Source organism: Myxocyprinus asiaticus, chromosome 20 (genome assembly GCF_019703515.2).
Source record: "Myxocyprinus asiaticus isolate MX2 ecotype Aquarium Trade chromosome 20, UBuf_Myxa_2, whole genome shotgun sequence".
NCBI classification, from domain to species: Eukaryota; Metazoa; Chordata; class Actinopteri; order Cypriniformes; family Catostomidae; genus Myxocyprinus; species Myxocyprinus asiaticus.
Window position 1 is genome coordinate 10,610,674 of NC_059363.1, and position 12,156 is coordinate 10,622,829.

A 12,156-nucleotide genomic window follows, 5' to 3' on the forward strand; every position below is an offset into this window, starting at 1 on the left:
TTCATTAGTGGTGGTGATTTTGATAAATTTCAGTGAGACTATTCTTTTGATTGCGTTCAACAAAAATATTCATTCATATTCATTCATTGATTCATTCATTGACCATTTCTTCAAGTTACGCATTTGTGCCTGTAGATGGTGTCAAATTACCATCTTTTAACAAATTGTATTGAACCAAAAGCAGTCATTCATGACCAGAACACGTCTAATTATCCTTTTTTTAAATTTGTGCCTCTACAATTCTACTAAGAGACTTCAGCAATGCAGAATGTTTAAGCATCATTAGTTTTTCCCAAAAAATGACAAAAAAGCATATCTATCAAATGCTGATCTGCTGAGCATGACTTTTTATCAAGCTATACAAAAAAAGACAACAATACTAGCCTAAAAAATTATTATGAGTTTCAGTATCATCCATATGTCATTGTAATGTGTGGTCATTACTCATTTTATTCATAATTAATCCAGCCCCTTTTCTTTTTTTTTTTTTAGATTGACGGACTGAACGAATGACATGCGAACGAATACTGAACGAGCAGAGATTGATGAATTGAACAAACAACATGCAGCTCCTCCTCTCAATCAGCCAGTCAGCAGATCGTTTATGAATGAGATGATTGATTCATTCAATTAATTCGCGAAACTTTTTTTTTTCAGTACATTCAGTTTGTTCACGAACGACATGACCAGCTAATTCAGTGAAGTGCTGTATTAGTTCATTGCATCCAACCAGCGATTTGCTCCTTCACAGCCCGCTCTTGAACGCTATTGTTTCATGCTTTAGTCTGTCTTTAAAAGCAGGAAAAAGCAACACAAATGGAATTTGCATGTCTACAAATGTACAAAGACACTTTAAATATAGAGTTTTAACACCAAAACCATTTTCACCACAAATGACAGGTCTTATTTTTCCTATATTTTGTCAAATGCTGGGCTTAATTTTACCAAGTTCATAAAAAGCCTACTATATCTTACACTGTGCATCAAAGGTCAACATTTCCATCTGTAATTAATGTCATTTTAACTGTATGGTCATTTTTACACATTCATTAATTGGGGATTATGTTTTGTGCATACTTATAAACTTGTCTTAAGTGCATTTCACCCCTTTCTCTCCTTGTTGAGCGCGATTGACTCACATACCGAACTGAACGAACAACATGCCTCTACATTCACGAACTAGATGACTGAGTCCTTCATTTCATTTGCGAACAAGTTCACCAGTAGATTCAGTTAGTGCATAAACGACATCTCATCTTGTTCAGACTCAAATGACCAACTAGTACTAGTTCACTGAAGGGGTGTATTCATTCAGTGGGTCGAACCAATGATATGCTCCTTTACAGCCTGCACTCGAATGATATTGGCTCATGCTATAGTAAGCCATTACAGGCATGAAAAGCCACCAAAATAGTCTAGAGTTTCAAACTAGAGCTCACTGGCTTCGAAAGGGAGAGACGTAAGTGAACGAGAAATATGAGTCAGTGTATGGAGCTGAACGAGAATGATTCGTTCACTTAAATGACTTGTTCAAAAAGACAGATTTGTTCATGAACAAAACATCACTAATGTTTATGTCATGTGGCTATACTTTTGAAACAGAATGTAAATTAACATTTATGGACTGGCTCCATTCACTTCCATTGTAAGTACCTTACGCCTTGTCTACAGCAGACACGAGTGACGCAACAAAAGCAAATCACTCCCATTATAATCAATGATGCTGTCTACTCTGGATGCATAAGTCACGTCGCTCATGTTGTGCCAACATTAAAGACCCATTTTTCCCTGCACGCGCTGGCGTAAGTCTTGCCAACAAGACAAATAAACGATATAGAAAGTTTGTTTCGACACGTCCAGTGTTGACAGCCTGAAGTTGTGTCGTGACGCAACATCGCTCACATCCGGTTTAGACAGGGTGTTACTGTAACCGTGTTTTTTGCAGCATTTCTTTTATTATTTCTGTTATTATTAGTAGTAGTTATAGTAATCAGCATAATGCCACAAACACTTTTGATTGAGCTTAACTTGTATTGAAACTGTAGCATTCCTTTAAGATACGGCTTTGGTGCCTTTTGTATATTGTATATAGAATATCAGGTGTTCATAACAATGCCTTGCACTGCAGGGTGTCCCATTAGGCACCAAATGGTGTCCCATTAGTGTCCACATCCAGCCCATACCACATGTGCCGAAAGGCAACAAATGGAAGAACAATGACATAAATGGAATGGTTATGCAGGCATTTGTAAAAATAAAAAATAAAAAACATACTATTTCCTCTTGAAAGTCGATTATTTCCATTGTGATGTGTTCAGTTGCTTCTGCCATTCAAGAGAGGTGCTGGACAGTTAATCAAAATGTATAGTGAGGGAATTATGCAAGGCTGGGACTTTAAAGAGTGATAAAAGAAGATAATTTAAGGTGGAGAATGTACTTAAAATGTCCTCATTTACAATTAAAGAGCAATAACTGAATGATAATTGTTGCGTTTTGACAGAAGGTTTGTAAAACCTTTTTTATCAGGACTATAATGACCCACAATTATTACAATTATGATTCAGGGTTTCTGTCAAGCATGATAAGAGCGGTGAAGTTAAATTTGTCTGAGTAAGAGCGACTGAATGCTAATTAATTATACTTCAATGGCTAACAATGTCTTTCAAAGTATCGGCGGACACTGAGCCGAACAGCTTTTATGGTAGCATATAATTTGTCACAACGGAGGTGTTGTTTGCATCTTCCTGCAGAAAGTTTATTCATATGCATGCACACATGCACGCACACAATCACACACATACCACATACATACATGCAAGTGCACATTCACACAAACTGTACATACCTCATTTAAAAGTGAAGTGTGTAATATGTCCCGTAGATAACTAGATTGATAAATCCCAACTAAATCTTAGCAATAGAATTGGCTTCCAAAATATTAGTTCTGTAATGCTTTACTGTACTACTCTAATGTGAACAAATGCATATTCACATCATACACGTGCACATAAACAGCCGCACTGTCACACAAGCACACACTACCACGGTAAACAAGTGGGGGAAAATCCACTCTGTTCTGCCTGTCATCCATCATTGTGAGGCTTTGGAGTGAGAGTGTACTGACTTAGCACTGCTTCCTCTATGAGTCTTCACCTGGATACTGTCTTGCTATTGGGGGGGGGGGGGGTTACCACCCCACCCCGGAATTTAGGCCCCTACATGTGCCACCTGTATTTTAAATACAATTTCTAAAATAAATTTATCCTAAAATAATTAATTATTAACCATTTTTTTCTCACACAGGGTGCAAGAAGTGAGCCTGGTTCCCCTCTCAAAAATATAGGTGCATGATACCCTGCTGCAATTTGTGCAACTCTGAATGAATTTAGCAGACAATGTTCAGAAAAATCTGTGTGATGAATACGTAAATGAAAATATAAATAAATAATTACAAAACTAAAGATGTAGAGACATAATTCAGGGATTCTGCTTACATGTGTAAACAGAGGATATAAGAGAGAGCACAAAACTGCTTTTCATCTTTATCTAATGCAGTATAGTGCCCCATGGGGCCTTCATTGAGAGTGGAGGGAAAGGCGTCTTGTGCTTCACTCCACCAGGATTTTCACTCAGACAAGAATTCAAGAAGTAACCAGAATAATGATCTCAAGAATTAATATAAATATATACATTTTTAGCAATATAAATAGTGTATAAATAAACCTGTAAATGAAAGAATGAATTAATAAATAAAAAGATAAATGTATAAAATAAATAAATAAATACATAAAGTACTGAAAGTTAGCATTTCCACCTCCCATTTATTAATGTATTATTATTATTATTATTATTATTATTATTATTATTATTATTATTATTATTATTATTACTTAAGATAAGTAGACTGGAATAAATGATGTAGTATGTCTCACTTTAAGACTGAATAAATATTTGCCATTTGCAAGCAAATAATCTCTCATAGTTCTTTGTTATGTTTACTATTAATTTGTGCTAGAAGCTTTAAAGCAACACTGAAAACTAAACAGCTGTGATGAAATACAATATATGTCTTGCCAACCACATTAGCCAGAAAAAACATCATAACAACTAATTACAAACAAGATCACAAAATCAATACATTATTTCATGTTGTCCTTCATGTAACTGTCCTGCATGTGACTGCAGTCTGCAAACTTGTATCTATTGATTTAATTAGACAGAGGGATTTAAATGGAGCTGATCAACTCCTTGTACACGCCCACACACAGCTTACAAGATAAATCCATCTCTAAAAATAAAGTCTGAGGGTAAAGAAAAATGCATCGCACTAGCAGAATAAATGTGATTTGTAAGTACGAAGCCTCTGAGGTGAGAAAAGCTGCTCTGCTTGAGTCGAAATAAATGCATTACTGCAATCACATTTTTTTTTTTCTTAATGAGCAAACAGCTTCAAGGCTGAGTTAAGACTACTATTCCCAGTTGCCATGTATTAAGCGAGCACAAAGGTAAACTGGAAATTAATCTTTATGTTTCTTCAATGTCCTTTGGAATTTTTGAGTAGCATTCCCCAATTGCACTCTCCAAATATCAGCAACTGAATAATACCAAGCAAACAATATTAGCCTCTTTCAAACAATTAGATTACAGAAAAAAAAAAAAAAAATGGGCAAAGATATGCGGCTACAGGTACTTTGTCAAAGTTTTGTTTTTAGACAGCAAAGCTGTTAATCACAGCAAACCTAACGCAGTTTCGGCGGCTCGGTTTAGCCTTTAATAGGGTAATTGCCTGTGTGCATTAGGAGACAGAACTCCACTCTCTGTAACCACAAAATAGCTCAATGTTTATCAGATCCCTCCTAGTTCCAAAAACCCAATCTAAAGCTAGACTTATTATAGTCCCACTGATGTACTATCTCCTCTGCTTTAATTAAACTGCAAGCACAGATACAGAGGCAGATAAATGCTATTGAGAGAGTCTTACACAAGCTTCCCTCAATAAACGAAATCCCCACTATTATTCTCCCATCGCAATTAACTATTATATGACATTGACGAGGAAAAGCCAAAGCTTTGAACAAACAAAAGCTGGACAGCAAACAGAGGAGTCTTTTATTTCACTCTCTGTTTTGGAGTACAACTCCAGACAACTACAAATCTGGCACATTCAAACTCACCATGGCCACTTCTGAGGTACGCTGGGGAACGGTATATGGAGATGGGTGCAGCGTGGTGTAGGGTGTTGTGGAAAGGATTATCAAGGTGGGTGTATGATGTAGCCACCCCAGGGGGTCCAGTGGCTGCCTCTGAACTATCCGACCCAGGCGAGGAGCTCCACACCAAACCGGCAATACATCCCATGGTCAGAGACCACATCCAGGGGGTCCAACCGAGCAGGGAGAGGGATTGCCCACTCTGACCGCCACAAAACAACAACACCGCTTTGATGGGATGCATGACGCACACCCGACTCGCTCTTAGACACTAGGCACGATGAACCGAGAAAGGAGAGTTCTCTCATGATGGAGAAAACCCCATGCTAGGAGTCACAACCTCCTCTTCTAACACCTGCATCTGGCACCGTGACAATTCGTTCACTTTGGGGGAGAGCCCCTTTGCAGCTGCTGAGTTAGAGGACAGATCGTCTTCGAAGGACTCTGTGCGCCTGCCACTCACAAGACCTGAAGAGGCGACAATTACCCAGAGGAAAAGGGGGTCATAACCTGACCCTCTTCCACTCATTCACTGTCCATCCCATACAAAGGAACCAGCGGAAGAAAATACTTTTTTCCGCCTTCTTCAAAAGGACAAACTTTAGCAGGAAACAAATTCCTTTTTTTCCAGGCACTGTCCGCTCCTGGGTTCCAAAGGTGTTGCAATACAAACACTTGGGTTGAAACACAGCCCGCTCTCTCTCGCGCACTCACACACTCTCACACACACTCTCTCTCTTCTGATTCTCTTCCTCCTGAGATTAGTATTACTCAGCCTGTCTGTATTTGGAAAGAGGCTTGACGCACTTTCAGCAGCTCGGCAAAGCAATGAGAGTGTGAGTGAGGGAGTGGAAGGGAGGAAGAGCGAACTGAGAGACAGTGAGAGAGAGAGAGTGAGAGAGTGACTAAACTGGAGGGAGGAGGGAGAGAGAGCATGAGAGACAGAGATAGGGAATGGCACAAGTGAAACAAAGCAAACAGAATGGGATGAGAGAAGGATGTGTGTTTCGGGGGCATAGAAGTATGAAAAAAATGGGGATGCCGATACTGATCCTCATAGAAGACAGAGAGATCCTCCCTCAAATAGAGATGAACTTGTAGATATATTTGACGGGAGAGGAAATCGAGAGATAAGAGGAAAGAAAGAAACAATGACTGAAAGTTGAGAGAGAAACAGTCAAAATAAACCAACCAAGCAAAAAGACTACATAAACTCAGCCTGTGTCCACTCAAACTATCAGTTTCAAATTTTCCTAAACACACAATCTATGCAAAAGAGATCAACAAAAGGGTTCCAGAATTTAAAATCCCATTCATTTCCTCTACAGAGAAATTGATTTTAGAGAAAATGTATAAACTGGATGATATGCTGATTGATTAATCAACTAAATGCCATTTATTCATTCATTGCAATATATTAATAATTCATTAATATTAATATTCTGTCAATATTTCCCAGGGCATGCTGAGTGACTCCAGTCAGGTCTCCTAAGCAACCAAATTGGCCCGGTTGCTAGGGAGGGTAGAGTCACATGGGGTAATCTCCTCGTGGTCGCTATAATGTGGTTTGTTCTCGGTGGGGCGCATGGTGAATTGAGCGTGGTTGCCGCGGTGGATGGCGTGAAGCCTCCACACGCACTATGTCTCCGTGGCAACGCGCTCAACAAGCCACGTGATAAGATACGCGGGTTGACTGTCTCAGATGCGGAGGCAACTGGTATTCGTCCTCCGCCACCCGGACTGAGGCGAATCACTATGTGACCACGAGGACTTAGAGCGCATTGGGAATTGGGCATTCCAAATTGGGAGAAAAAGAGGAAAAAATCCAATATTTACTGAGAAAAGCCCCCAAATAAAAATTTTAAACATTACATTATTGTGGCAGATGAGTACATCAGTATATAGACATTACAAATGTGGCTACAAAAAGTTGCTCTCTATCTAGCTGTTATTGAATGCAAGAAGATACAAGTCAGTGTGATTTCAATTGTATAAAATTCATGCTTAATTGAACTGGCGAAAATCCAGAAAAAAAACTACACTATCAATAATCTTGAAGCGAAATCCACCATTTAGGGAGTGTTACCATGCAAATAAAAATGGTGACAAAAACCTCAACAGTGGCTGCCCACTCCCATTCTGAATGACCTAATCAAGTTTGTAATTTCCAATGCTTCATAGAACGAATAGTTAATTCCCTCATAAAATAATTTAAGTAAGCAGTCTTTTTTCCTCGATGTTAATATGCTTGTTTATTTAAAAGCCAAATTTAGAATGCTGTTCATCTCGGAACTGGTTAAAAAAAAAAAAAAAAAAAAATCCCTATAGAGAATATGAGAAGGAAAAATAGTTCTGGAACAAATGCTGCTGAATAGGTGGCCAGTTACTACTCTGTTTTACAGGAAAACCACATTGTGTGATTCACAAGTGACATTATTTTGGAATAACATCCTCTTATTTTCCCTGCCTGGGCTTTGTTTTCAATAAAAAAGAGCAAGTCCAGCAAGCATGGCTGACTGATTGCCTCAGTCCCTGCCTTCTAAAATAGAGCTCCAGACTCCTAATTCGCTTAGTGAACCCCGGATTACGTAAGAGGAAAGGAAAACAAGAAAATGTGATAATTGAATGATGAAAACGTGCAACTTCCTGCTTTAAAATAGACATTAATTGGCAACACTTGTACTGTGTGCCCAATATGAGATAAATGTGTTCGTGAGCCTCACATTAAAGAATATTGCATGAAAAAGGGATTCATAGATGGATAAATAGCATTACTGTTAATTCTAATTTTCATTTCTGTCCTTGAAATATGAAAAAAAAAAAAAAAAAAAGAGCACTGTGCACATTGCCTAAAAGGCATTTTCTGCCATATTGTTTCCCACATTAAGTCCACTTATAATAATTGCAAAGTTTGTAATTCTGTTTTACTCAATAATTTTCCACCCTTTCTCTGACTCTTAGAATAAGCAGTTTTTGCTTCTGTGTCTTTAAGATTTCAATACAAAAACCTCTGTTATGATTGGCTAACATGTAACTATGTACTGGCATCACCAGTTACTGAAAACTGAATAGACATTGGTATATAAACATGGGCGTTCATACACTATATTGCCAAAAGTATTCGCTCATCTGCCTTTAGACGCATATGAACTTAAGTGACATCCCATTCTTAATCCATAGGGTTTAATATGACGTCGGCCCACCCTTTGCAGCTATAACAGCTTCAACTCTTCTGGGAAGGCTTTCCACAAGGTTTAGTAGTGTGTTTATGGGAATTTTTGACCATTCTTCCAGAAGCGCATTTGTCAGGTCAGACACTGATGTTGGACGAGAAGGCCTGGCTCACAGTCTTCGCTCTAATTCATCCCAAAGGTGCTCTATCGGGTTGAGGTCAGGACTCTGTGCAGGCCAGTCAAGTTCTTCCACACCAAACTCGCTCATCCATGTCTTTATGGACCTTGCTTTGTGCACTGGTGCGCAGTCATGTTGGAACAAGAAGGGGCCATCCCCAAACTGTTCCCACAAAGTTGGGAGCATGGAATTGTCCAAAATCTCTTGGTATGCTGAAGCATTCAGAGTTCCTTTCACTGGAACTAAGGGGCCAAGCCCAGATCCTGAAAAACAACCCCACACCATAATCCCCCTTCCACCAAACATCACAGTTGGCACAATGCAGTCAGACAAGTACCGTTCTCCTGGCAACCGCCAAACCCAGACTCATCCATCAGATTGCCAGATGGAGAAGCCTGATTCGTCACTCCAGAGAACGCATCTCCACTGCTCTAGAGTCCAGTGGCGGCGTGCTTTACACCACTGCATCCGACGCTTTGCATTGCACTTGGTGATGTATGGCTTGGATGCAGCTGCTCGGCCATGGAAACCCATTCCATGAAGCTCTCTACGCACTGTTCTTGAGCTAATCTGAAGGCCACATGAACTTTGGAGGTCTGTAGCGACTGACTCTGCAGAAAGTTGGCGACCTCTGTGCACTATGCGCCTCAGCATCCGCTGACCCCGCTCTGTCATTTTACGTGCCGTCATTCCCAATCGCTTCCACTTTGTTATAATACCACTGACAGTTGACTGTGGAATATTTAGTAGCGAGGAAATTTCACGACTGGACTTGTTGCACAGGTGGCATCCTATCACAGTACCACGCTGGAATTCACTGAGCTCCTGAGAGCGGCCCATTCTTTCACAAATGTTTGTAGAAGCAGTCTACATGCCTAGGTGCTTCATTTTATACACCTGTGGCCATGGAAGTGATTGGAACACCTGAATTCAATTATTTGGATGGGTGAGCGAATACTTTTGGCAATATAGTGTATGTTAATTTCACCATAGTTGTGACGTCAATACCATACAATTTCTGAATTAACTGTTTTTGCAGTTTGATTTCCATAAATGTTCAGGGTCACACTTACCTTCTGATATCGCAGCTTAATGTGCAGAGACAACTAAGCCATCTGTAGGTTGATTTCCCCCCAAAAGTGTAAAAACTGTGATGCTATGAAATATTTTTTTTTTCTTTTTATGCATCCTGACCAGCCCAATACAGCAAAATTGGCTCAACAAATGTCATGAGTTTGGTGCGGGACCACTGTCGTTTTTAGGCATAGGCGAACTAAGCGATTGCTACCTGCTGGAGGGGCGCCAAAGAGGAGGCCACCTCCACACACCCCAAACACCCCCAACCCTTCCCCCAACGGGGGCACCAATAGGGATCATGCCTAGGGCGCCAGAATGGTCTGAAATGACCCTGTGCGGGACTATCTGTTTGGATGACCAATGGCAGACAGCGGAGTGTTTATGAAACCTGTTTGAAAATGCTAGTGGCACAGATATAACCAGCCTGATCTCACGAACATTATGTGACCATGGCAACATTTTTGCAAAACAAAATTACATGCTTCATTACATGTTTTGCTGCACTTTCCCAGTGAAATATCCACCAAAAGTGAGTGGAATTGCGTCTTAATCAGACAAGGTTTTTAAGGTGAATATTAGATGTAGTTTTAATTAGTAAAATGTACCTCCTTAACCTAAAACTTTTGCCTAAATCTAACCAATACTGTCCTTAAAGCCAGTGCGAGGTAAACAAAACAGACATCCTTATCCTTAACCAACACCTAAACCTAACTGATTGTGTGGATAAAGCAAATGTGGCATGAAAAGTACATTTCTGAAGCAACCACGTCATTTCGTGTTGCCTCTATGATACTTTTGTGTCATTTGTGTGTTTCTGTGTTTGGCTTGGCATGAACTGTGGACTTTCGAGTCCAAAGTCCAACTCTCTATGAGGTGAGCTACCGCGCAGGGTGATTATATTGGAATAAGTGTGTACAGTCTGTAAATGTAGGTTGCTTTGTAATACAGGCGTAAATATGTTGTTTTTTAAATGATGTGTTATAGTAAAATTTTTTCGATATCATAACATAGCAGTGTGTGAATAATAGTGTGAAAAATAAGTGTTTAAAAAGTCATAATCACAACTGTAGTCATGATTTGTGTGAAAGTGAATAAAACGCACAGTTGTTGTAGCTCCTCTAGTGTTTATTTCACTAGAAAACTGCAGCAAAACATAGAATGCAGCACATAACAGTCAGTTTGAATAACAGTAATGTTGATTCTATGAGACTAGGTTAGAAATTACACACTTCCAGCTCTATTTTCGCAACCACGCTAGGCGAAGTGCTATGCACAACAACCGTGCGCTACATCTTATCCAGTTTTCATGAGAGCAATTTTCGTTCATTCAAATTAGCTCTCCATTGATATTACTGTGGTGAAAGACTCTCTTAACATGTGGGCCATTGTAATTGAAAAACTGTTTATTTTAAATCCTCTGCGACTATAATCAGTTTATATTCATTCCACAGGTGGGGGCATAGATAGACGAGGGGGAAAATCCCTCAGTGTTGGAAAGGTACTCATTTATCAAAAGGGCTATTTTTCTTCGTCTGCTCTGTCTTTTTCGTTTCATTAAACTCCAAACTCAGTCCTCCGAGCTGATTCTGCCTTGCCTGAGGCATCTCTCGGGTGAGTGGCCTCCGTGCTTCTGATGAGAGAGGAAAACATCGGCCATTTTGCAAAAGAAATTCATCTTCAGCTAATCTCAGCCTCTACAATCATCTTCTGTCCTCGGTTTAATAATTCAAAACATGTTTGATGCTGTTGGTGGATATCAAAGCAATGTCTATAATAAAAATAAAAAAAAACTCTTTCTGTCCAAACAAAGGAATGTTGCTCAGTATTTTGAGAGACATAACAAATATAATCCTTTTTTATGATTAACCGTTTCATTTTTCAGAATTCAAGCCAATGAAAGATTTCAATCAACACATGATATATATGTATTTATTTATTTATCTTTTTTTTTTTTTTTTTTTGTTTGTTTTTTGCATAACTTAGTGAAGTTTTAGCTTAAAAACATTTTGCCTTACTCCATTGACAAATAATTTTATTTATTTATTTTTTACAATTGAAGATTGGATGTATGTTCATTTTGCTGAGACACATTCATGTGGCCAAGTGTAAATGGAATGTGCATATCCAAGCAGAGAACAGTCCGATCAGTAAAAACACAGTAAGTAAGGAGTGTAATACCCCCAAAATTATCATCATTCTATTTTGCAATGGCATTTGTCAACATTTTTGATACAAGTAATATGCCATCTGAGAGAGAGACTCTAAATATGATTCTTGTTAAGTGATAGCAGTTCTACTCGAGAGCCACCTGGAGGTCATACAGCATCTTGGTGGACAGCTTTGGGATCAGCAGTCACAGTCAGGCACAGATGAGTGTGTTTAGCTCTCAGTGGCATCTGCTAAGATGCCTGGAGCTTCCTGTATTAGAGGACCATGGTATGCATGGCTGAGATAATATCATTATTGGAGGATCTGCTAAAATGAAATTTACAGTTTACAGCAGGGGCGGACTGGCCAT

General features: G+C 39.2%; 1 protein-coding gene across 16 annotated transcripts in view; it reads right to left on the reverse strand.

Annotated features, from left to right (window-relative positions):
* The window catches only part of LOC127411478 (neurexin-3a-like), a 501,739-nt gene that overhangs the window by 155,503 nt on the left and 334,080 nt on the right, over positions 1-12,156 (reverse strand). For 2 of the 16 annotated variants that reach the window (XM_051647077.1, XM_051647078.1), the window contains exon 1: positions 5,175-5,937. The exons of 13 other annotated variants lie outside the window; for them this stretch is intronic. In XM_051647077.1, the coding sequence (XP_051503037.1) occupies positions 5,175-5,454 (280 nt within the window). In that variant the 5' untranslated portion in view covers positions 5,455-5,937. Of the gene's footprint in view, positions 1-5,174; positions 5,938-12,156 lie in introns of those variants that run through there. One more of the 16 variants, XM_051647075.1, reaches the window with a different exon arrangement.